General features: G+C 45.8%; 1 protein-coding gene across 3 annotated transcripts in view; it reads left to right on the top strand.

Annotated features, from left to right (window-relative positions):
* CCDC50 (coiled-coil domain containing 50) overlaps positions 1-25,935 on the top strand; it is a 39,706-nt gene that overhangs the window by 1,610 nt on the left and 12,161 nt on the right. Inside the window, exons 2-7 of one of the 3 annotated variants that reach the window (XM_085232570.1) lie at positions 12,391-12,453; positions 13,785-13,914; positions 18,580-18,670; positions 21,101-21,218; positions 21,553-21,606; positions 24,624-25,328. In XM_085232570.1, coding sequence (XP_085088696.1) covers positions 12,391-12,453; positions 13,785-13,914; positions 18,580-18,670; positions 21,101-21,218; positions 21,553-21,606; positions 24,624-25,328 — 1,161 coding nt within the window. The remainder of the gene's footprint in view (positions 1-12,390; positions 12,454-13,784; positions 13,915-18,579; positions 18,671-21,100; positions 21,219-21,552; positions 21,607-24,623; positions 25,329-25,935) is intronic. The other 2 variants (XM_085232571.1, XM_085232572.1) reach the window with 2 other exon arrangements.

The following is a 25,935-nucleotide window of genomic DNA, read 5'->3' as shown; positions in this document are numbered from 1 at the left end:
CCTGGAAATATTATTTTAATTGCTTACTTGCAAAGCAAGCAACAAGCTTGCTTGAGCTCTGCTTGCACGTGTCTTTCATCTCTTGAGATCTGATGCATTACTAGAAGTGAGAATTGGCAGCCATCCTTCCCTGCAGAGATGAGAGCTGGGGCTGCAGAGCTCGGTGCTGGCCTGAGCCCTCCAACGGGAAAAGGGGCCTGGGGGAGGGAAGGTGGGACCCGACACTCTGGTCCTGCTATGCACAGCTCTTCAGAATGCTGGAGAATTGCGATGGATGAAGTTCTCGTTTAGTGTTACTTTTAATAGCATTAAGAAGAAATAGAAGGGCAGTGTGTCTGCACCTGTCGTTAGAATCAATGCAGCCACGCTGCTGCCACTGAGGCTCCATTCTACTTATTCTACTTGGACCCTGTGAGCGCAGCGACAGTGCTCGCTCTGACTTCTGCTCTTCATTAAGCATCTGCTTTGTCTTCCTGGAGCTCCTAATTCATATGTAAAGTGGTGCTGGTTGTTCCCCAAATGTGGTAGTAAAAGATGCAACCACTGCTTTGGGTGAGGAGGAAAGGTTTGGAGCTTTATTTTTCCCCTTGTTGGAGCAGCCCCAGGGGCAGGCAGCCTGTTTTGTTTTTTTTGCCTTATCGCAAATGGAATAAGTTTGTGGTAAGCATCCATCTTCCTCTCAGCCACAGCACCTTCCCTCCAACCTCTGCAGCTTAACCTGACCTCCGTGGCACCGCTGCAGGGTGAACCTTACGATGCCAGACGGTGTCCCTGAGCAGCAGACTGCCTGATCTTATCAGCTTACGGCATTTTGGTGTCTGTGTGCTCTGCAGTACGGCACTGCAAGGAGGAAACTTGATGTCTATCAGAAACCCAAGTGGGCTCAACGTTTTGAAGAAGTTCCTGTGAGGGATGGGTGGGGATGGGTTCCTCGTTGGGGTTTTTCCAGAGGGGTGATGCTCGTATAGAGGAAGGGTTGGACTCAGGCTGGATTAGTGTAATGGGGGCAACTCTGAGAGCAGCTGCTGATCAGCCAGGTCACTCTGTAGCCACCTGCACTGTGCCCCTTGGCTCCAGATGGTGTTTTTTTTCATGAAGCATCATGTGCTGTGTCACAGTTTTCTGCTTGATGACTTCCTCTGAGAAGCACTCTGAAAAATGCAGGCAAGCTGGATGGCTTGGGGGCAGCAAGGGCAGGGGCTGACGGGACATGGACATGGGATTTTCTTTCTAGGTCATTGGTTCATGTCCAGCTCTTCTGAGTAATAGGAGGTCTGTTTTTCCAGCATTCATAAATTCAGTAGCTGAGGCTGTGGTGCTCGTTTTGCTTCTGGTTAAAGCTGGGTGAAAGTTTTATTGTTCATTCAGCTGTCCTGGGTCTGCAGCACTTGGCAGAGGAGGTGGGCAGGATTAGCATTTTGTGCTTATGGCTCTGGAGCACTGCTCTGAGCAGGCAGGTCTGCCTCCTGCCATCCTGTGCATTGCCCTCTGTGAGCTGCCACGAACAAAAAAAAAAAAAGGAAAAAAACAGCCTTTGGCAGACAGGAGCTTCCAGACTTCCACTCATGCCTTCTGTAGGCACAGATGAGCTTAGCTACTGATGAGCAGAGAAGTGCTGGGGCTGGGATAAAGGAGGCATGGTATTTTTACCTGTTGGCACTCTCGGAGGTGGCAGCGAGGCGGGAGGCTCTCCCCCATTGGCAGTACAAGACATTGCCGTTGCTGCTGTCTGAGCAGTGACTCGCAGACAGCCTTGTGTTTACTGTGACCGTGGACCTCTGTTTAATCTTTAATTTCCTATGGCTACATCAGAAAGGTTGTGCATGCCAGAACGTGGAGACAGCAGCTGTTAAGACCAGGGTGGGCCCGTAGTGCCCTTGCTGGGGCCACGCAAGGAAACCCTGCTGGGGAAGTGTGTCTCAGGGCTGTGCGAAATGCCTCTGCTTTGGTGCAGTAAGCCTTCTTTTCCTTTTTGCTCAGAGCCTTGTTTTCCTTCTTGCAGTTCACATCAGTGTGACAATTTGTGGGACAAAGTGACATGTTCCCTCACTACTTCCTCATCCCCCTCCCAGCATGTGTGCAGCTGGCTGCCTTCCACGTACTTGCTGCTGCTCCTCTGCTTAGCGCTGGTTGAAAGGCCGAAAGACTGAGGAGGATGGCTGAGGACTTGCTAAAACTGCCTTAAAACTTCAGAAGTTTAGGGCTGCTGGGCACTTCCACCCAGGAAAGCAGGGCAGCCCTGTGTCCTTACAGTGCCGGTGGTAAGCCAGTCACGTGGAAGCATATTGATGCTTTTTTAAAATAGCCTTTGCACCTTCTCTTGGTACGTACAAAGACCCCACCCCACTCGCTATAGGTTAGCCCTGTAGCCATGGCACACTGCTGCTAGGAGAGCACACCTGTGCCTTTGGTGAGTGCTGTTCAGGACAGAAAGTGGCAGTGGTTAGCTGGTGATGTGTTCTTCTTCTCTTTTCAGAGGAAGTTTAAAAAACTGTGCACAGAGTTTGTGTGTGTGTGTGTGTGTGTGGGGGGGGGGGGGGGGGGGGGGTTATTTCTCCTCCCACATGTTCTGCTGAATCAGGAGTCTGTGGCTGGGGGAAAAGAAGTGCTATGTGGGCTAATTATGTGATGTTCAGTTAGCGATGGCAAAGGGGCAAATGCTTGAGGGCACTGTGAAATGAGTGCAATGAGTGCACGTTGCTTGGGGACTTATAACCCAAGGACAGGAGGCTGCAGTGTGCCCCAGCAGCGCTACCACATCACTGGGGTGAAGCAGTAGAGGATGGCAGGGAAAGACCTGGGAGCTTTCCAAGCCATCAGGGTGTTGGCTGTTCTTGTGGCACGTGGAGCTGCTGTTCACAGCGCTCTGCTCTCCTGCAGGCGTTGCAGCTGGCGCCAGGTTTCCGAAGGAAGTTGTGTTGGGAAGAGGCTGGGCTCTGCTGGGGTTATTTGCAGCGCCTGAGGGCCCTGTGTTCCCACTGCCTGGTGCTACCAGGAGGGATGGGCAGCCCTGCCTCAGCCCTGGTTCCCTTCTTCAGATACCTTTTGCTTCTGGCCCTGATTTTAGGTCTGTTTTTTTTTTTTTTTTTGGTCCCTAAGCTGGTGTGTATACTGTATCATTTAGAGGTGATTGACCTTCCACCCCTCCTCCCCCTGCAAAGGAAAAGACTTACTTCTTGCTGTCCTTAAGCTAGTTTTGAATTCTTGGAGCACGACCGCAAAGCAGCTTGTTTCAGGTTTGCACTGTGATCCTCATCTCTGTGCCCATCTGACTCCAGAGGCCGGGACCGTATTCTTAACCATCTTATCCTGCTGGTTTTGATCTTAGCTGCTCCAAGGGCAGGGTGCCAACTCAGGGCTCTGACAGGAAGGGAGACGTGCTGCAGCTCTGCTGACTTGTGGCTCTTCTGTAGATAGCTGTGAAGGTCTGACTGATCTGGGGCCAGCTTTGGTACTTTGTGTTCTTCAGAGCTGACTAATGAACTGGGAGAACTTATGTGTGGGAAGTGAGGAGGGGGGAGAGCACTCAAAAGGGCTGGTAAAGGGAGAAGTAAATAAATGAATAATAATAAAAATGAGTTGAAAATGAGGCAGAGCATCCTTTGCTGGTAGATGTAGGAAGGCTGTCCTCAGAAAGCAGATCACAGAGCAGCTCATCCTGAGCACTGGCAGTGGCTGGGCAGGCAGCAGACAGGAGTGCTTCTTCCTAGGAAGGGGGGAGCTGATAGGAATCTGCAGGAGTCAGCTGGAAGTCATGCTGCAATCAGCTCTGACACCTTCTGCTTGGAACGTAGCAGTTGGCTGGACTGAGCCTGAGGGGCTGCCCTGAGGCCTGTCCTGCTGGAGCTTTGCTTCTTGCATATCTGGTGTAACGAATAAAACCTGATTTGTCTGTGTATGTGTGCTGATGCTGCCATCAGTCTGGCTGTAGCTCTGGATTAGTACAAGCTTTGGAGCAGTCTCTGGTTTGGCTACAATCATCTGGGCACTGGAAAGAAAGTGATACTTCTGCTTGCTCCTCTAAATGACTGCAAGCTCACTGGGGTGTGAAACCACACTGAGGGGTTTTAAGAGGAACTGGAACTCTTCTTGGTACTTGGCACCTTCTGTGAGAGCATCAGCTTTCAGCAGTCAGCCTTGCATGGAGTCATCAAAGTGATGCGTGAACTTGTACTGGAAAGGTACTGAGAGCCTGGTCCTGGACTCCTGCTCTCTTGCATTCTGCTGCATTATCTTTTAGGATTATGCTGGAGAAGAAGCTTGGGAGAGCTGGCACTGAAATATCTTGACTCCATCTCTGTGGAGCTGCTCTGTGAGTTTATTCATGACTGCCTGAAACTGAGGGTTTAAAATGTGGATGGTGCTTTGGCTCCTGGGAGCTGTTCCAACCCATGGGATGCACCTGCCAGCCCTCCCCAGAGAAACTCCTGAACTGAGTGAGGGGTTTTGGCTTGTGCTGAGCAAAGAAGTTTTACCTATCTGGGAAATCAGTGTGTCCTTCCAACAATTGTGTAGAATAAAATTGTTTAAAATGCTGTAATGAAAGCTACTTACCAGATCAAAGTAAAATAGGATGATTGCTGCTGAGATGACTGTGGGGGCAGGGAGTGTATATAGAGCAGATCCCTTGAGATGTGAGCTCCATGCCTGAGCAGTTTGCTGAGTGGGTGGCTGTTTTGAGTTGCGCGTGAAAGGAGACTTTTTTTTGTTCCCTTTAAGTGAGTGGTGTTGGGCTTAAAACTAAAACTGCCATGACATCCTGTCTGCAGAAAAACACACAACAAAAACCTCCAGAAAAGGACAGCATTGTATGATCCATAGGACACCACTCAAGGCATTCATTACTTACAGCTTGTGGAGACATCTGTGAGCCAGGGAGTGTGGTCTCCTGGTAAAAGTGACTCCTCTCTCCTTTCCCCAACATACACGGTGCTTCACTCCCAGGCAAAGTAGGGATAAAGCACGCCTGGAAGGGGCAGTGGTATTTGTTATGCAGTGCAGGCATTGGCTGCTAGGAAAATTTCTGTCTTGTTAGCTTTTCATGTTGCACGTGTGCTGGCTGAGTCAATTGAAGCTATGTCAGATGCTGGAGAGGAGGGCTGCAGAAGCACTTCTGTTTTCATCCATAGTTAAAGATTAACTTCATTCACATACAAACTTAGCTGTGTATTGAATATTGTGAATAATATTTGGTGGCCTGAGTTCTGCTGCTTGGCTCTGGCATCACAGTGGCCAAGCTGGAGTCACAGACTTGGCCAGTAGGAGCTGCATCTGAGAACCAAGCAGGATGTGGCTAAAAGGGCTGAGTTTCCAAAGAGTGTGCTAATACTCCTGAAGGATCAAAGTCATTTTCAAGCACATGTATGAGCTTGAAGCGCTTAAACTCAGTGTATTCTTCTGAAAACCAAAAACATGGTATTTAACATTCCTGACCTATGGATTATGTGTTAAGCTTGGCAGATAAGTGCTCTTATCTAGAAAGACTGAAGATGAAATAGGGTGGAATTATCCAACATTGAAAAAGATGTCTATAATAAAAACAGAATGAGAGATTTCAGATTTTCATTCTGTGGCACAGTCTGAAATGACCTGCTGAGGTCCCTTGTGGTGCTACTTTTTGCAATCTTAGACATTCTTAGTTGTCTGTGCAAGCACGTCATCTCCTCTGTTGGAGTGCTCAGCAGATGCTATCTCTGCTTGAGGACTGCTCTAGAGAACAGTTCACAGGCGTGTTTACTGAAGAGAGAGTGCCAAACTGGTGGGCTCAGAGAGGGCATTTCCTGAAGGGAGAGCTGCTGATTTCTATTTCAAGGCAGGTTAACAAAATAGGCTTGTGTTCTGACAATTTGGTTCCAGTATATATTCAGACTTCCACTACAAAGCATAGGTTGGGCAGGTGACAGCTTATTGTTGGGGAATGGTGCAGACAGCACAAGGTTCTCATACCCTTGACCTTAAGGCATTATTTTTAGAGCAGCGAGGATAACCTCATTCCCAAATCCCAAGCTGCTTTTAGCTTCTGTGCCAGAACTGCCAATTAAAAAAAAAAAACAAAACAAAAAAAAAAAAACAAAACAAAAAAAAACCATACACAAAAAAAAACCAACAACAAACCACACTGGTGGTGGAGATATTTCGTACTCTGTATGTTTGTCCTTTTAAGAGCAAAGCAGAGACTTCTCTGCTTGTTATCAGTGGGGGCTGCCCAGCTTCTTCGTGCTCCCTTCCCCAGTCTGCCTGGTCCTGTCTGTTTCTCAGGAGCCGTCTTCTCTCTGTGTGAGGCTGATTTCATTGGCATTGGCTGCCCGTGGTGACCAAAGTCCCAGGAATGCTGCTGAGATGTGATATGGATTAGCACAAGCTCAAGAATCTCTCAGTGCAATGGGAGAGGCAGGAAGGAAATGGAAAGCACTGAGGTCAGGCCATGTATCTCACAAAGCAGGCGGTGCTGGAACTGCACAGTCCCTCTGGAGCTGCCCCTGGTTTATCCCTTGCCCCAGCCAGGGCTGCTTGGCCAGGTCATCTTAGACTCAAGGAAATCTTGGAGCACTCACCTGGCTGATATAGTCCCTGTGGTGCCAGTTCTGTCTGATTTGCAGTTTTATTAACTCAGCATCTTTCCAAGATTGCTGGCTTGGAACAGGCTCTGCTTATTGCTCTCCACTTAATTTGTTAGCTCTGTAGGCCTTAAGAAGCAGCTTTAGCTGAAACTGTTTTTTTTTTTGTTTTTGTTTTTTTGTTTGTTTTTCTTTTCTGTGTCACTGTCTCCCCTTCCTCCTGTCCTTTGCTTCAGGATTCAGAAACTGCAGATGTTCGGAGCTAAGCATGACTCACGCCTTCTCATTTATTTTGTGAACTATCCAGCACATGATGCTGAAGGAGAGAATGCAGGGAGTGGGAGGGGATGGGGAGCAAGGGATGGTTTTTTTAAACCCCAAAAGGAAATACTGGGAGTGTGCCTGTGTCGAGCTGGCAGGGCTCCTGGGGTGCATCAGAAGGCCAGTACCAACATGGGGCCCTTGGGCTGATGTCATGTGGCGAGGCCTAGGCCGCCAGGCACAAGTGAGGTATGGCCTGCCGGAGTTCCTGCTCGCTCTGCTGCCCTTCCCTACCTCTGTCACACAATATGGAGGGCTGCCTTAGCTCCTTTGTTGTGGTTACCTCACTCCCTTTGAAGCAATTCAGTGTTAAAGTGCTGAGCTATGAGGCTGAGGTACTGCTGGAGGAAGCTGGTGCAGCAGGATAGAAAGAGGAAAAGATTATTTTGTGAAATTTTGCCAAGTTGCTGTACCTAAGACAGGGCTTTCAGCCATGCTCACAAAAGCCGTATGCCTCAGCGATGCTTAGAAAGGCGCGTTTTGGGACTGAACATCTACCAGCAAGTGAGGTCTCTGCACGGGGCTTGCAGAGAGACTCTTCTGGGTCCCTGCAGCAAGTGAGCTCCCCATCATATGCCACTGCATGGGTTTTGTGGTGGGATCTGGGAGTGTTACTCAGGAATTGGCTGAACATAAACCAGCACTGGCTCAGGTGGCTAAAAAGGCCAGCGGCATCCTGGCTTGTATCAGAAATGCTGCAGCAAGCAGGAGGTGATCGTCCCTCTGTACTCTGCACTGGTGAGGCCACACTTTGAGTACTGTGTTCAGCTTTGGGTCCCTCGCTGCAAGAAAGACACTGAGGCCCTGGAGCGTGTCCAGAGAGGGGCAGTGGAGTTGTGAAGGGTCTGGAGCACAAGTCTTATGGGGAGCAGTTGAGGGAAGTGTAGTTTTTCAATCTGGAGGAGACTCAGGGAAGGCCTTGTTGCTCTCTATAACCTGAAAGGAGGTTGTGGTGAGGTGGGGATTGGCCTCTTCTCCCAAGTAGGGTGAGAAATATGGCCTTAAATTGTGCTAGGGGAGGTTAAGGTTGGATATTAGGAAAAATTTGTTTGTAGAAAGAGTGGTGGTGCACTGGCACAGGCTGCCCAGGGGGGTGGTGGAGTCACTGTCCTTGGAGGCGTTCAAGAACTGTGCTGATGTGGGACTGAGAGACATGGTGGGCAAGGCGTGATGGGTTGATGTCTGGACTAGATGATCTTAGTGGTCTTTTCCAACCTTAATAATTCCATGATATGATTCTGTGCTTCCCGCCATGCCTTGGCCATTGCTTTCCCTACTGGCATTCCTGTGCTGGCATCGTTTTTGTTCACAGCTGTGCCAGAAGTGCACATCCCAGCACACTCCCTACTGTGACCCAGCAGATTGGTTTAATCAGCCTGGGGCAAACCCGTTGTCAGTGTTTCACGCTTTGCTGGACTGCTGATTGCAGCTGCTCTGATCGTGCCCCTGCTGCTTGTTTGACTGTCTGATGGCTTGCAGCCAGGGCCTGGGGATGGGAAATTGAGTTAATTCTCAGTGGTGAACAAGCATCAATCTTACCTTTTCATTTCTTAGCCATGCAATTAGGGAATAGGTAAACAGATTGCTTATCCCACAATGCATGGCCTCTCAGAGAGAAGGAATTGTGGTTCTGCTGTCACTGGGGCCATCCTATTTCTCAGCATGAGCCCAGTGCCAGTAATGCCACATAATGAGCTGAGAGTGAGGGCTCGTGCTGCTGTAGCTTCGTTTCAGACCACATCTATTCAATCCGCATCCTCAGTAATTTCCTATCAGCCTTGTTGTTGGATGCAACTTTAGGGAAGGAGAGTTGGTTTTCTTGGCCTTCCTGCAGCTGTCCTTGGCTCTGTGCCACGAACACAGGGTCCATCTTGAGGGAGGCTCGGCACTTGCCATCACTCCCAAATTTGCAGGGAGCTGCAGGTGTCGCCATCTCCTGCCACTTGGCTGGCTGACAGTGCTCTGTTCCATTCATAATGGGATGTTCTCATCCTCCTTTGCATGTTGTTCTCAGGCTGACAGAACTTGGGAATAATGTGCTCAGATGAGTTGGGAGCATTCAGTCCAGCCAAGTTTCAGGCGGTGATGAACATCTCCTTCTGCTCTGCCAACAACTTCAGCCTCACAGGGCTAAGTCTGTATGCTCCAGTTAGCCATTCATGGATTTAGGAGAACTGCCATCCATTAAAACAATAAAATAGGTTAAAAATCCCTGTTGTGCTGTAGGAATGAAGCTCAATGGAGGAGGTGAGACTTTCTGTGGGGCTTGGTGCAAGACTGTTGGGAGAAGAGCAGCGGTGTTCTACCACAGCCCTTCTGCCTCTTTGCTTGCACTCCCAGTATATTTCTGTCACCGTGATTCTTCCCACATGAGTAGCAAAGTGTAGCTGGGTGTGAGCAGAATGGAGCACAGAATCTAAAGTCCTTTTGTGCATGTGTGCCTCTCTGAGGAGGGGAGAATGGACCAAAGGTCTGCCGGCACCTTTGGCGTCATGACCAACACGACAGAGTTCAAATGCCACGGGGAGCAGAAGGGAGTTCAGGAGGGTGGGATGCAGTTTCATAATCTTTGCAGATGCTTTACATATGCAGCTCTGGAAATGTTTGACCTTGCTTCTGCACTCCCTTGTTTTGCTCGTACAGCTGTTCAGGCATCTGTGCAATGAACTTGCTCACAGACCTACTGTGGTAAATACTGCACTGCTTTCTCCTTCTAGTTTGTGGGTGGAATTTTTTGTTGTTGTTGTTGTTGTCAAACCTTCAGGAGGAAGTGCTCAAAGATGTGGTGGTAAAAGCACAGCCCTGGATGGGTCTGGACAAGCTCTTTGTGGTGGTGCACTGAGATATCTCTGCTTAGCTCTAGCCTCTGAGCCAGAGGTACCTTTCCAGCAGGCTGGGAGATGCTGTGTGAGCAGAAGATGGCTGTCTTACCATCATTCTGTGAAACTAAACAGTGTTACGGACCAGAGAGTAAAGACATTTTGGGGAATGTCTGTCCCCATCCCATAAAAACATGTTCCTGAATGCTGGACACCCTGAGTATGTCACCTGTGAGTAGCACTGCTGCCTGAAACATCTGTGGTTGGTGGCTGGAGGAAGCATTTATTTATAGGAAAGGCCAACTGGAAGTGTTTCATTGCTAATTAGCATTTAGCATCCTCTTTCGTTCTTCTTCTTCTTCTTCTTCTTTTTTTTTTTTTTTTTTTTTTTAAAGAAAGAAGTTGCAATAAAAGGAAAGCAAAGAAAGCGACGACAAAGCCTTAATTGCACCATCCAGAACTGTACATGCTTAAAATGAGTCACTCTGGGATTGTTACCATAATCACTGTCCTCATCTCCACCCTGCTGCTTGTCCCTCCTTCCCCGAAGCACTGCCTTTGACCTTGAAGGGAGGGCTTCTTGAAGTGCAGCCTTATCTTCCGTCTGTCATCTGCAAAATGCCCTCAAATGCACCAAGGCGTATCCTTGTCCACATTCAACAGGATTTTTGGTTAAAATGCTAACTTGGCTGCAGTTGGAATCTCTTCTAAAAAAGCCTGTGAAGCTCTTTGGGTGCTGGGAGCATCCTGATACATCTCAGCGTGTGTCACTGTGAGACAAAGGAAGACTTGTGGGATTGTGGCTGCCTTCCCCTCCCCTTGCAGTGTTTTCTACCCTTTGTGGGGTTGGAAATGGTGTGTGCTCAGACTCTTCAATGAATGGGTTCCTCAGAAATTGCCCTCATAGCTTTCCTACATCTTGGGGGTCTTAGACTCTGCTTGAAGTGGGAGCTCCATGTGCAGCAGTGCACGCTTTGTGTGTCTGTGCTCCCAAAACACCAGACGCTGCATGTGGCCCTGTCCCAATAGGTGTGTGACTGTTTTACTGCTCCACTGCCTATCATAACAAGTTAAAAATAAACCCTTGTGTTTTCCCACAGTGTGGGCAGAGCATTCTTTTGAAAGCTCGAGAGTGAAAGTGATCGGCGTTTGTAAAAATATGCTCCTTTCAGACTGGTGCTCATCCTCTTCCTGTTTATTTGTCTCCGGGTCAGCACAGCTTCCTAAAAGAAGCTGAAAATTACCCCTGTGGGTGGTTGTTTTGGGTTCTGCAGGTTGACTTCTGGAGTCTGAGAACAGCTTGGTGGGAAGACAGAATCTTCCCCCTGAGAAAGGAGCCTGTGTCTTGGGGAGACGTGTTTCCACCAACATTTTCAATGGGAAATTCCAACTCTTTTTCAACCCAATGACTCCCCTAAGTTTTGGCTCAAAAATTAAAAGTTTTCCATGGGAAAGTCTTTATTTTGTCTGAAGCCCATGGATTAACTCGGGGACAGTTTTCACACTGAAAATGACTTGATAGCCTTGTCTGGAGTATGCCCAGCAGGCTCAGGGGTAGGAAGCTGTTCACCACCCTGAGGAGCTGAGCTGGGCATGGCTGAGGTACATGCTGATGGAAGGAGCGAGAATGGTTTGAATGGGTTTTGAATACTCGTTCATGTGTCTAAGGGAGAAAGAAACCTTTTGTCATTTCTCACGATAAGCGTGAAGATCGAGTTGCTCGTGTTTCGGAATCTCAAGGTCTAGTTTTGGACTGCATCCAGCCACTCCTATTGCAGGGCTGGGTAGATAATGTTTTCCTTTTGCACTTCCAAGTTAGGCTTATCTAAGTAGAAATTAGTTTCCTGTGATTCTTTTGGGCTTGAAGTCTCATAAGTGTTGAGAGGGCATTGGATTCGAGATCTGTGTATTCTGCTTTCGCCCTACAATTTCCAAACCCCTTTTAGTGAGGGAGAGAGAGCAGCCCCAGGAACTGTGATAAAACCCTGGGAAAGCTAGTGGAGGCCTTCATTAGTCTTAGAGCATGGGAGTGTAGAGATAGAGATGTCGGGCAAAGTGCTTCCTTGGAATACACATTGTGCCAGGCACGCCAAATGTCAGGTTGCAGGTTTGAACCGTTACGGGTTCTTGCTGCAGCTGTGTTCAAGCCACTGAAGCTTCAATCATTTAACTTTCTATGTCAGGTATTTGTGCATGAAGTTTGCATGCATTACACGTTGGATGAGTTTCTGGTGTAATTGCACAGCAATCAGTGCTGGTCCCAATAACGTTTGTCACTTTTCATCCATCCTCAGGGTAAATACAGGGTTGTCATCAGTTTGTGATGACTCGACACCAGAGAGGTGTGTAATGTAAAGGTGGGGCGTGTTTGCAAAACAGCCTGTATTGCAACTTGGCTTCACGCTGCTTTACAGGAGACAAGTGCAAGGGACGTAGCTTGGCATGAGGGATGCAGGCCACGTTCAAAGTCTCGTGGCAGAGAACAGAGGCTCTGGGAGTGAGCAGCCCAGTGGTGGGCATTCCAGGGCTGTGGAGCAGGGCAGAGGTGTGCCCTGAGTGCTGACTTTGTCTGCTTTGAGCAGGGCAGTTCCTCTGCTTGAGAGCTCAAGCATCTGTATTGATATTTTTTCTTTTGTCTTTTTCCCCTTCCTTCCTCCTCATCCTCATTCTCTTGGCTTTGTTTCCCTGTACAGTGTGTCGAGACTTTGCTGTTCTGGAAGATCATACCTTGGCCCATAACTTGCAGGAACAAGAAAGTAAGTAGCAATATTTGAAACAAATTGAGTCAAATGTATCCCTGCAGATAACTCTTTCTGTGTTTTTCTTATGTTGTTAGTTTTTGGGGTTTTTTTTGCTTAGAGGAATCCTCTCTTTTTGCTTTTGTTTTTTTTTTTTTCATTCTTTCTAATGGAGTATTGTTATCATCACTGTCTGCTGTCCTGTAACACTACTCTGCGTTCTACCCCAGCTTGTATTGCCCTCTAGAGATGGTTGCATTTCATGTATACAGTTTTCTCATTCCATTTATAATGGAATTTCTTTATGCTGATTATAATAAGATTGCATGTGGGAGTGTGCTTGAGGTTTTATTGCTGTGTGAGGCTGTTAGAAATGACAGGCATGTCTGGAAGCTTCCTGTTTCACAGGCTGACCTGAGTGCAGCCAGTAAAGGCCTGCTTACTGACTGATTTCAGAACTGCTAGTGCCTGCCTTCAGAACGGAGGCTTCCTTTTAATTAACACATTTTGAGGCAAGGCAGCTGCATGCTTTAAAAAGGAGAGGAGAAAAAAGTACAGCCAGGAACTTTCAAGTGGCTGGTGGTTTCTATACAGGAGATGTTTGCTTTTCAGTCAGGGCTGAGGTGGCCTCTCTAATCTGTTTTGCTGCATGCCAGTCGCATTGGTATCTACCAGTACTAGGTGCAAGTGCTGTTCCATTGGCTCTACTGAGCACGCAGCTTGCATTGAAGTGACTCTTACTGCTAGGATGTGAGACCACCAAACAAAAACTGGCTCTCAGCTGCAGTTCTTACAATCATCTTTTCTTGGAGGCATTATCCATGTATGGTAAAGGGCTCACTGTAGTGTTTAGTTGCTCTGTTGCTAAATATAGTGAGATTCTGGAACATATTACATAGGAAGGGAGAGGAGTTTCTCTCTTTGGATTTTCTTGAAAGTGAATTAGGGAAGAATCCATAGAAATGGTTTACGTTCCACTCATCTTCATTGGCTTCTGGTGGTCCTTTCCAGCCCACTTTATTAATCTAGGGTAATTTCCTGGGACCAGAAAATGAAATACAAAGCCTAGAAGTAAATCCCTACAAATCTGTATGCAGTTAAGATATGTAGGCCTTGTTTTTTGCTAATAAATGTATATGCAGCCTTCTCAGTGTTGAAATGAGGCAGTCTCAAGCTCCTAACATAATTTCAATTTGGGGCTTACCCACCTGTAGAGAAGTTAATGACATTACCCTGCAGAAACTGTCTTCCTTTCTAGCCTGGAATCTCCCTCCCACTTCTTCATCTTGTTCACACCGTGACAATCAGCAGGCTGATTTTTTGGGGCTCTTGTCTGTGCTTATTTCCAGTTGAGCATCACTTGGCGACAAACATTCAGCGTAATCGTCTGGTGCAGCATGACTTGCAGGTGGCCAAGCAACTGCAAGAGGAGGAGGATCTGAAAGCACGTGCTCAAATCCAGAAACGCCAAAAAGACCTGTGAGTTTAGGATGGAGCTGTTCAAATGCTCATCCTGTTTGGTCAGAGTGCTGAAACGAGTTGCTTTGTTTCAAGTTGATGCACGGTACAGTGGGGTACAGGTTGATCAGCCTTTTGCCTTTAGATATCTGTTGCTATAGAAGTATGGATATTAGTCTCTAGCATAGGACAGGATGGGAGCAGATGGACCTAGGATCTGCCCTGGCTTGGGCTCTGTTGGCTGACTGTGAAAAGAAGCCTTCCTATTCTTCTGTTTGTTGGCAGAGAGGAGGAACTTGGCCATTTGCAGTAGGTTTGTCCCTGGCAGAAGTCTGAGAGAGAAGAATTTACACTACAGAAGTACACAGTGTTATAGTGAATTCCCTCTCTTGTGCAAATGGCAGATGTTGGCCTACCTATATTGTGCCTTATGAGTGCTTTTAAGGATTTTGGCACTATACGTGTTGGCTTCACACTGTGCTGAACAGCTCACAGCCCGTATTTGTGCTTGTAGATGCTCCAGCATGAAGCATGGTGGGAAGAGGAGCTGCTGATTTGGTGGAGATAGTAGTTGTGGACATGTGTTCTCTTGCAGTCACTTGACGTCTGCAGGAGCTGCAGGAAGATTTTTAATGACTGATTCAATTTACTCTGCAGGCTTGCTCAGAGCCCCTCTTACCAGATCTAAGCCACACTGTGGCTTGTGATTAGGATTCCTCCGTGCCGTGACTGTGGAGCAGGTATAGGAATAAAAAGTTATAGTGCGGAGAAAAACAAGCCCAGAGTTGACTTTGATCCTACTCTTGTATTTTTTGCCTCTCACTCAAGTTCTTGCCATGCGTGAGAAGTAACAAATGGTTTGTGTGGCAGGGCTCAGTAAGATCACAATGATGAGAGGCAGCAGCTTGCTTTCTAAAGGAGCTCCCTGCAAGGTCTGCAAAGCAGAATGCAGCAAGCAGCTGGGAAATGCATCCTAGCTTGTCTTGCTCTGTGATGCCACCCGCCAGATACAGTCGATGGTGAATCACAAACCCTGCGGGGTTCGTCTGGCAGAGAGTGATGCAGTAGAAGAGGTCTGTGCTGCAGATGTGTGTGATACAGCTTCAAAGGAGCTGTTCATAAAAAAATTTCAAGGCTGGGGTGTGAGAAGTCAGCCACTGTACTTAATGGTACTAGCACATGCAGACAGTATGTGTGCATCTCTGAAGTTTGTGTTTTATTTCAATAGCTTTCTTAGCAATTAGAGATGTGAGCATGTAAATGGCAACTTAAAAATTAACTTTGTATGACAGAGATGATTCTTTTTTGCTACTTGCTGGGAACTGCAAACAATTCTATTGCTGTAGGACTTCACAAAATGGGATTTGCTAACTTTGTGAGCCAAGTTACAGGCAGAACTGCTGACGCAGAACATTGTGTCAGCAGCAGTTCTACTCCTGAAAGCCCAAGCTTCTCTGCAAGAATAGTTTTTGTTGTTTTAAAAAAGAAAAAAAAAAAAGTTGGAGGCATCCTTTTGTAACTGGATCTGTGTCTTCCTTAATTCTCAGTTCATTCCCACTGTCTCTTCCTTGTGCAAGATCAGTGAGTTCTGGCAACACAACGACCCCCACTGCTGCTGTGTGCTGCATGGCCTAGGACAGTCTGACCCTGAAAGGTGACAGAGGGGTGAAGAGGCAGAACTGGGTGGTCTCCTTAGAAACAAGAAGCATAACAAAAAAAGCTCTTCAAACTTAAGGTTTTTTTTTTTTTCCCCCTGGAGATCTGAAAGACAAAGAAAACATGTCTATTCTTGCTTATCTTTCACTTGAAGAATTTAGGGAAGCTCAGAACTCTGCTAGTACTCCTGCTTCTTTAAAAGCATCTCTCACATCTAGCTGAGCAGCCTGGATGCTGCCAAGCGTAGTAGCAAGGCTGCTAAAATAACTGAAATACTGTAAAGAGATGCTCTTTCCTTGTTTTGTTCCCAGTACCATAATGATTCTGTTACACTAATGTGAACAGCTCCTTTGAACATTTCCCTTAAACCCTTTTGTTGTTTCTCATCTGGCAACAATTACTTGTTCCAGCCGGTGTGAATGGCAGCTTTCTAATCAGTGCCTTTATTATTATTTTTTTTTTTATTGTTCTCTATGCTGATGTTTCCTTGACAGTAACACTGTTGGCTGTGTGGGCATGAAGGGCACCTCAGTGTGATGTTTGGAGGCGGTGATGTTTATATTGCTCTGGCTGATTGCTGGAGACTAAAGCCATTGAATTCACAGTAAAGAAACTAGAGGACAAGAAATGCTGTCCAAGTTCTTTAACCTTTTTGCTTACATTCAAGTCAAGTTGAAACACTAGCCTATGTTAAATAACTAATCAAGTCTCAGGATTTAATTACCACTGAGCAACAAGAAAAGACAAAATCCAATCCTTTGTCTCTGTTCAGTGGTTTTGAAAGAGCTTGATATGGAGTACTTCAGGATGTGTGTCATCAGGAACAAGAAAGCACTTCTGCTTGTGCATTACTTCTGGTGTTCTTTGTAAGTGGAGAGGCAGTGACCTTGTTGCCTTGGTTCTGGAAGACAATTAGCTATTTGTTTTGTGCTTGTCTGAGAAAGATGGATTTTAAGCTTTCAGCAATTCAGCTGGTGCCAGTGAACTCATCACCTTAGCTTTGTTCGGAGGTGCCAGGAGGGACTACAGACTTGCAACACATTGATGTGTTTGACCTTTCTAATTTATTTTCTACATGAATCCATGTAATCTGAGATTGGCCTCATAAAAAATCTAGTATTTTATGCATATTGACAATATGCTCCTAGGGTTTGCAAATTCAGTAGTCTTTTTGCTTGGTACTGGTTCCCTGTTGGTTCCAGTTCTGCCAACATTCCCTTTTTATAAAGCAGGTTAAAGAACTATGTTTGACCTGTGTGCTTCTAAATAGATCTCTACCTGCAGTCAGATGCAACACAAACACACACACTTGCCAAATACCAGTTCTTTTATAGGGATGAAAGAAACCGATGTCTGAAATTGTTTGCCTTATCAATAATCCAGGTCTGCACACACTGAAATTCATGAGTGCCTTCTAGGATGTCTCTAGGCCTGGGTCAGTTTATGAATGTGAGCAAATGTTTACAAACATGGTCTGGGAAAGGGAAGGAAACATCACATTGTGACGTGGACATGGGGTTCTTGTGTGTTTGGAGAAGGATGAGGAAGTATAAATAACACACAATACCCTACTGTAGATCTGTTTCTGAGGAGCAATTGACATAAATAAAAAAAGCTTTTTTCCTTTGTGTTTCGTGTTCCTTTTTTTTTTTTTTTTTAAATCTCTGACAGATCAGATGTTTCTTGGTGATATTTCTCCTCTAATGCACTTCTTGCAGTGTCCCACCCTACACCACCTAACCAACTCCTTGCACTTCTATTGTTCTTCATCTATAAAATAGCCCTCTGATGTGCCATTGACTGCTCCAGCAATGCCAGTTCTCTCAGTTTTGCTGCATTTCAGTCCATTGCCTCCAAGTGTGTCAGGTCATTTAAACCCTGATCCTTCCTCAAGACAAGAACAGGTGCTCCAGCCTACACTGTGCAGCTTTCATGTAGCTGAACCTGCTTCTCTTGAAATATTTGCTTGACTTCTATAATATGCTCTTGGTAGTCTTCCCATCACCTATCTGATCACTGCCAGCATATTCTTTGAAAGATTGTATCCTCATAAAGCAAGCTCTGCCAGTTGCTATTCTCATTCCTGTCTCCTGTGCCTTATCTTTTAGCAGTTGCAACTGCAGAGATACCTTTAGATTGATAGATTTTATTTTTTCCTTTTTTTCTGTGTTTTTTTTTCCCTTCTGACCTGTTTGGAGCAATCGTTGACTCAATTTCAACAGTCCTGAAAGAGAGAGCTCTTAATCTTTATTCTCAAATCCCCCAGCCCTGTTCTGGATTGTCCTGAAGAACCCTTGGCTATCATTCAGGCCTATCTGTTGGGCGTCAGAGCTTGCAGCTGAGCATTGCACAATTCTTTCGGATGCTTTCTGCATGACATTCCACGAATACATCTTTCCTAGTCTATCCACCCAGATAAAACTCAGGGAAGGATGACATTTCATGTCACAATTACTGTTTTTTCTGTTCTCCAGTTAATATAGCCCTGTGCTGCTCCCACGTGTGCAGTGGTGCTTTGATGATTGCTTCCCACCCCTCATTCTGATGCACATTGCTGTTTTTCCTACTGACTCTGCTTCTGCTTTTGTATCTCATCCCACCTCAGCAGCATTTCTCATTCAGAAATTCAGAAATGCTTGTATTAACCTTACCCCTAAACCCTTCCTTTGGCACCATACAAGTGCTCCTCAGCAGTATTAGACTGCTGCTTGCGGAGACTCCTATGTACTTCCTTGGCCTGCTCTTATTGTTCCTATCTCCTTTCTTAGCAAACTGCCTATGAGTCTGTTTTCTCATCCTTTGTACTTTGATCATGAATGGTTTGGGATTGATTTTTCTAAATTTGAGCAGCATTAAGTACAGGGAGCCCTGGTCTCTGGTGAGAATTCATGGGCTCTGCATTACTACTGAAGAATAATAACTCTTCTGTATGAATTGAATAGCTGCTTTTAGCTCTTTTTATCCCACTTTCCAGACTAACTGATGTCTATGATTTTGGGTACTTACGATCCTTGTTTCCTTCTCTTCTAGGGAACGGCAGGACTCAGAGATTGCTCAGGAAATCCAAGTGAAGCTGGTTTTTGAAGCAGAGCAGCGACGCCGGCAAGAGGAAAAAGATGAGGTAACTTTGAAAGATGGCAGAGCTACTTGTATCAACCATTTTAGTGCAGGCGTTTCTCAGTTATTAGCTGCAGAAGCTGCGTTGCCTGCTGTCAGTACTGATATTCATGGATTATCAGCATGCACAGAGATTTCAGGGAGCCCTGTTACAGGTGTAAGATACATTTGTAGCCTGCGAGGGCTGTTGATGCCAGTGCCATGCTAACAAAGAGGGCAAATAATAGTAGGCCTTCCTGAGGTGTCCTGGATTGGAGGAATGTGCGTGTATGCTTGGAGTGGAGTATGTCCCTAAAATTGACTGCAGGTAGGTCCCTGAGAAATCCAGGTAGTTTTACAGTGCTGAAGAGGCAGCTAGTGGCATTTTCTCTATGGGAAGCATTTAAACACAAGGCTATTTCTTGGAAGAACTAGAACTAATTTGTCTTTAGTTAACTGATACATCAGTTTGCTTGTTCAAGACTTCATTTGCTTCTAGTACCATTAAGTCAAACAGGTACAGAAAGGCTGGCCAGAAAGACATGGAAAAGCTTCCAAGAGGATCATGCAGTGGAAGAGAGAGGAGCACTGGCTAAAGGATTTATGCCATAAATGTGACCATCTCTCTTATTTTCCTGAGGAAAGTGAAGGAGAAGGGAAGCTTCTGCTGACAGCAGTATTGCAGCCACACAGGTTTAAGCAGAAGGCTTCTGGGATGTCAGCAGTCTGACAGCAAGTCCTTGCAACCTCTCAAGCCAGCCTGCTGATTATCTTTGGATGCTGGGAGCAATCTTCAGATGATTATAACTCAATGTTATGAGGAAAAGCCACAAATACTCCTTTTCTTCCTGTTGGTTCATAGGTAGTTCTGGAGTGTGGCTGAAGAAGCAGATATGTGCTGGGTTAGGCTGCAGATAAGTACTGAAGGTGAAGCAGTACTGCCTGACTTTGCAATAGGACTTCTGGAGGGCTCGAATCAGTCCTGCTGTCCTTCCGTGGTCCCCAGTGTTACTTCTTTTGGGTGGGTTCCTGTGCTGATGTGGGGCTGTGCAGTGCCCAAGGAGTTTGTCAGGTGGCAGAGTGGGGATTGTCTCAGAACTACTCCTGTGGCCCTCAGCATTGCATCTGTTCACATATCTTGCAAGAAATGCCGAATTATACTGGTATTGGACATGTGTGTTCAGGCATATCCAGCCAGATGTGCAGGGTTTTGAAATGAAGTGCTCAGTCTACCTGCCTGCAAACTCAGTTTGTAAGGAATGGCTTATGCAGATTTGCAAATCCTGAACTGTCTCAGTCCTTGGGATAATATGTTTAAGCCCATGTATTTATAGACTTGCTCCTCTTGTTAGAATTTAACCTTGCCACAGGGAAATACTTTTTTTTAATAAAGAGCTTGGTATCCCCAGGTCCTTAGCAAAGCTGGTTGCCATACAAATATGATCTGAATACTGAAACAATAATTGGTATTTGAACGTTCATCCATTGCCCTCCAGTGCCTGCTTTGCTTTTGGAGAGTTTCAGCTCCGACTTTGCATTTCACTGCTGTTTTTCCTACCTGCCATGTACTGTTCTGCAGATGTTCTGTGTGCACAGGTCTATAAAGGCTCTGAGGGCTAGGGAGGCTTAGACGAATATCATCCAAGGGTAAGGCTGTCCAGCTGGTATCTTCCAGATTTTCTTTCTAGCTTCAGATCAGGCCCCAAGTAAGGAAGCCCCAAAGAGCTGTTTACTGTTGCTAGGCCTTGTTGAACCATTAGTCATCTTGAAGGAAAACCGATTAAGAAAATGGAGTGCTGTTCTTTGATTGCCTATCTACCAAATCAGCAACAAGATAAATGGCCTATGGTCTCCACTGCACAGGATAAATGGCCTATGGTCTCCACTGCACTCCTGTGCTGTGTGTAGCTCCTCTCTCCTAACATCCCATTTGATTTTTCTTTTCCTTCAACCTCTGTCAAATTGATGCATCTCCCTGTTTGGCATGCTATGAGCTCTATAAATTAAATCTTGTTTGAAGTAAGTTCCAGTCTTGGTCTGGGAACTGCTTTCAGTCAGAAGTGCCGTCAGCCTGGGACAGTCTGTGCTTGTGTGTTTTTTCTTGGCTGGTGGAGTTGTGTGCGCCTCAAAAGTGTTGTTGAAAGCCTAAGGTTGCACGTGAAATCCCTCCTGCCACTTTTTGGCAGTTACTACTTAGTAGACTTGCATATGGATGGACTAGGAACCTGCAAGTTGTTGGGTAGGCTCAGTGTTGGGTCGTGTGCTAGTTGCTGATATTGCCTCTTATCAGCCACTAAGCTGGAAGCTCTGTCCAGTACGTGATTTGAATGCAAGAGTAACCCTGACAGTGTTGTCTTAAAAAATAAAACTATGAGGATTTTTATAACTGTGGTCTAATAAAAAGCATCTGGAGCTGTTTTGTGGGGAAGGTAATGATTTTCTTCCATCTCTGCAGGACATTGCCCGTCTCCTACAACAGAAAGAATTGCAGGAAGAAAAAAAGCGCAAGAAGCACTACCCAGAATCCCAGGGACACAAAATCTATGAGGATAGCTATTATTCAGAAAATGGAGGTAAGTTTCTACTTGTAAAAGGGATCAAGATCATGGTACTATAGATGAAACTGGTGATCTGGGTAGTTTGTTAGGGTGATTTCCCTTACTTGCATTCAGTCCTTACTATAGCATTGCATGAATTTTCAGGGTCAGGATCTGACTTTATTCTAAAGTCAGAAATTATTTGTGGAGGAAAAAACAATAGCTGAGAATACGGATAAGTCAGCTATTTCTATATGGTGCTACCTACAGCTGTGCAGAAGAGAAATGCTGATGTAATTCCACACTTAAAACTGTTTCTATTTGAATGTATGTGCTCATCTGTGGTGCTGGCACTGCTACTTGCATACAGAAGTAATTGCTGGTTCATGGAACATCTTTTCAAACAAAAAAATAATCCATTCAGGTATGTATCCAAGTCTTAAAATTAGCACAACTGCTTTGAATGACTTACTGAATAACAAGATCATCTGCCCAGTGTCTTTGCTATTATTGTCACCTGGGACTGCATTTTGTGAAGAAGATACAACTCAGCGCTCTGTTGCTTTCTTCTGGACGTCTTTTGCAATCAAATATGAACTTTCTTTAAATTGAGAGGGGAGAATCTGTGTGTGTTTAATTATGGAGCAATGTAGTGTTTGCTTTGCTATGCACTGGTGGTGGCTCTTGTGTTCTATCATAGAAAATGTGGTGGGGAAGAGATGGGTTGCTTTTGATCAGCAGATTATGAAGGTGAAAATCAAACCTCTTATTTCTCTCCTTAACATCCATACTGCTGGCAGTTTTAAATATTTTCATCTGAACTCAGGCAAAGCATTGTAGTTTCATTTGACTAGAAGCTCAGGGAGGGCCAAGGAAATGCACAGCACAAAGTGCAGAACAGTAACTAGGTGAAAACTTAATGGCCACCAGTTCTGTTATGTGTGCAAAGCTGGAAAGACTTCGGTCTGAGAGTTCTATGGCCAACCCACAGTTCAGTGTTTCAGAATTAAATGGGTCAAGTCCCTGGAAAAATTACAGTAGAAGCAGTAGTGTTGCCAGGCAGAGATGGTACAACAGGATGGATTTTTGTAACAGTGCAGCTGACAGAAAGAAGCCTGTGACTCTGAACTTTGATTGTTACAGATTTGGAGAGCAGTGTGTTTTGGGAGTCTAATTTTTCTCCCTGCTGTAATCTGTAGTTTTGGAAGTGTGCTAGAAGGATTTATTGCCTGTTGGTAGTAATGCTGCGCTGGATCATTGTTCCTTAAGACTAGAAGGGACTGAAATGGATTTTGATGTCTGGATTGTCTAGCATATTAATTAAAGGTCTTTAAATACCTGGGCACCATTTGATTAGGTTTCATCATTCTTTGTTTGCTTTGTCCTCATTACTTGTGAACTTAAACACAAAAGAAAAGCCCTTGCTTTATTTGGATTTTAGTCTGCCTTGACCAAATAAAAACTTATCCCCATCCAGGAGGAGTGCGGATTAGGGTTATTGCTCCAGAGCAAACCTAGCCTTTAAGAAGTGGAAAAATAAACATGAAAGAAAGCAGAGTTCCTACCAGAAGTGTCCGTGCCATGAAAAATATTTCACTATTAGCTTAGTCACATGCTGCTTGAGAGAGTAACACCAGGACCTAAAGAGTGTTTACTTGGCTCCCGCAGAAGGTGCTGTGGAAACCAGTGCCTGCTGAGGAGTTAATAGTCCTGAGATAACCAAAAAGCAAATTTCCTGCCTGGGCTGAATGGCATGATTGTGTTACCTGCACCAAACTTTTCCTAACGTAGCCATACTTTACTCTTGCATGATCTCCTTTTCTATTCTGCCAAATCATCAAGCTTTCCATAAATGGCAAAATGAATTGATTCTTAGACCACTGTTAATATCATTTAAAAATCAACGAAAGACCACTTCTGACTCTTGCCTTCAGATTCTGGTGCGTGTTGTTCAGTAAGTCACTTAAATTGTTGCACTGGATGTCTCTCTTCTGTAAGCCATGCTAGCAGTCTAAAACTGTACACAAAAACCCACCAGCTAACAGGAGCTGCTGTGGTTATTCTGAAAGTCACACAAACAGAACCCATTTGTTTTCAAGATAGGTTTTCAGTAGGCTCTATTTTTGCTGGCTCAGAAGAAGGTATTTTTCTGGATAGTATGACTTGAAGGGAACATTAAGTTTTTTGGTTTGTTTTCTTAGTTCTGAAATCTGGATGATTGCAGGGAAGGCAGAGCTATTTGTTAAGACAGAAGGTGCTGGGAAATCTATTATATGTTTTCAGATGCTATAAAAACTCCTACCAATGCAGCAGGAAAATCTTACACTTTTCTTTGTGTGCTTCTGTTTCAAATCAGCCTCTGCTTGAAGGAATTTTCTTCTACAGCAGTACACATTTGCTTTGAAAAGCTGCTAGGGAGATAATGGTTCACTCAGTGCAATGATTTCTTTCTCAGCAAATAGGTTGATTAGAAATGAAATAGATGAACAGATTATATACACTCAGACTTCTGCATCCGTACATTTGTGACTTTTATTACTGAAACTAAAAGCAAAGAAAAATTTCCACCTGCTTTCTGGAAAGCACAGAGGAAACAGCCACACTGAGCTGCTGAGTAGGCGGCTTTTTCCAGCTCTGCTGCTGAGGTCAGGAGCTTGGTTGCTGCAAAAACTTATCCTGCCCTTAAGCTGCTGTAACCCTCTCTGCAGTCAAGCCAAACTTCTGTTTATGCAGTGAATAGCCTGAAACTTCTGTGACTTCAGGAGCTTCAGGTGACAGTTTGTGGTGGAAAATATGTGGATGCAGCAGCTATCTGTCATCTTTCTCTTCAAATATAAAGAAAAATCAATTCCATCCCAGCTCTTTTTCTTCTTCCCACTTGCTGTGGGTCTTTGCCCATTAAGGTGAGGCTTTTATTTCTGGTGAACAGCTGTAGTTAAAGCCAGAATGAGGTATGAATGCTCATAAATCAGGATCCAAACTGAGTCTCTCCTTGGGGTCTCCTGGCCTTAAGCTCCACTGCTGCTTCCTCAGCCTTGCCTCCTGAGAGTTCCAATGTCCCACAGCAGAGATGGATCACCAGGAGAAGGGTTGCTCTGCTCTGTTTTTCAGCCCTAATGGAATCAGTAAAAATCCTTAATCTCCTTATTGGTTTGTCTTCACCTTAGGATATGTTCAGGCATGCTTTTGGGCTGCAACTGTGCTTTCTGCTCTAACCCCATTGCCTCCTGCGTTGCTCTGATGTAAGCACAGCCCCCAGTCCACTCTTTGCTGTAGCATCTTGTGCAGCATTATGTCCCCATTCATTTCTTCCTGGCTGCTCTGTGCTTTACCTCCATTTCCAGCTTTTCCTTGCATCGGACTGTGATTCTGGCCTCACTGAGCTCCCATTAGCCCCATGTCACTAACCAGCTCCTTGTTTGTCCCTACCCTGCTGCTCAGAGCACCTCCGGGCTGATCCCAGGGAGCAGGTTTCTGAGCCTCGCAGGGCGCGTGGTGACAATAGGCGCACGCACCAACGGAGAGAGCACCGAAAAGCACGCTCGCCTTTATCCAGCAGTGCCTCCCAACACAGGCATGCCCCACTGGAGGATCGCCGTAGGTCTCCTCAGCCAAGTGAGGCCAACAATAGCCAAAGGCAGGGGTGCAAATCTGCCAGCCATGGTGGGTCTGGGAGACCTCCCAGCCTTGTCCTGGAAAGGGAGGCTGATCATGGTGCTGGTGAGCACAGTGGCAACTGGGAACTGCGGGACAGGAGCGCACCTAGCAGGGAAAAGTCTTGGAGACCTCGCAGTCTCGACCTGGAATCAGAGCGTGGACTCGCAGAGCAGCCACAGTGCAGTAGAAAGCCGACAAGGCGAGATGGAGCAAAGCACCTTCCTGTTCTTGATGTGGAGCTGGAGGCTGAGCAGGAGACCTGGCGTCGGGGCGGCAGCCAGCTGGTGCACCATGAGAGCCGCAAATCCCGCTATCGAGGCCACTCTTCTCATGGGATGGAGCGTGAGGGCAGGCTCCGGGAGTCCAAATCCCAGAAAGATCACAGCAGGGGTGAGGAGAGAGACTGCAAAAGGGCAGGACACAGGAGACCTTCTCCATCCCCACACACTGTGAGCCAGGAAGAGGTTGGAGACTGCGGAAAAGACTCAGGTAACCAAGTGATGGGGAAGGTATACGTGTGCGTGAGGATGGACCTTTGATTGCCCCACCCTCTTATCTGAAACTGGGGGTTTCTTCTGAAGACACTTAATCTCCAGTATCAGTCTGCAGTGTGTACCTGGTGAATCCTGCCTTGGTTTCTCCTCTATTTAATGAGATTCATCTTAGCCACTAAGACTCTCACTGTTTATCTCCTGACGTGTCCCCATGGCATCAAAGAGGATAGGTAAGAAGGTACTGTTGGAAATGGTACTCTTTATCTTGTGTTAGAATTCCCTTTTGAATTTGCGTTGAGACACTTTGTGCTGTGGTTCTTTACCACAGGAATGGGATTTAATGTGGGATACGAGGCCATAAATGAGGACATTTTGCTTAAGCCTAACAAGCCAGCAGCTTCCCTCCAATTCCCATTGAGAAGCTTGTTGGAAAAGTAAAGATGAGGTTCTCATCAAATTCTGTACGAGTAGATTTTTCTGTGGTCTGTAGCTTTTGTTAAATAGTTCTAGGAGAGTGGTGACCTTCAAAAATCAAGATACGTCTTATTGCTTTTTAACCTGCTTTTTAACCTTATGGGAGTAAGGACTGGTTTTGTAGTGAA

The sequence above is a fragment of the Meleagris gallopavo genome, chromosome 11, assembly GCF_905368555.1.
Source record: "Meleagris gallopavo chromosome 11, MGAL_WU_HG_1.1, whole genome shotgun sequence".
Classification (NCBI taxonomy): domain Eukaryota; kingdom Metazoa; phylum Chordata; class Aves; order Galliformes; family Phasianidae; genus Meleagris; species Meleagris gallopavo.
Note: the sequence above shows the minus strand (reverse complement) of the source record. Positions and strands in the feature narration are given on the sequence as shown.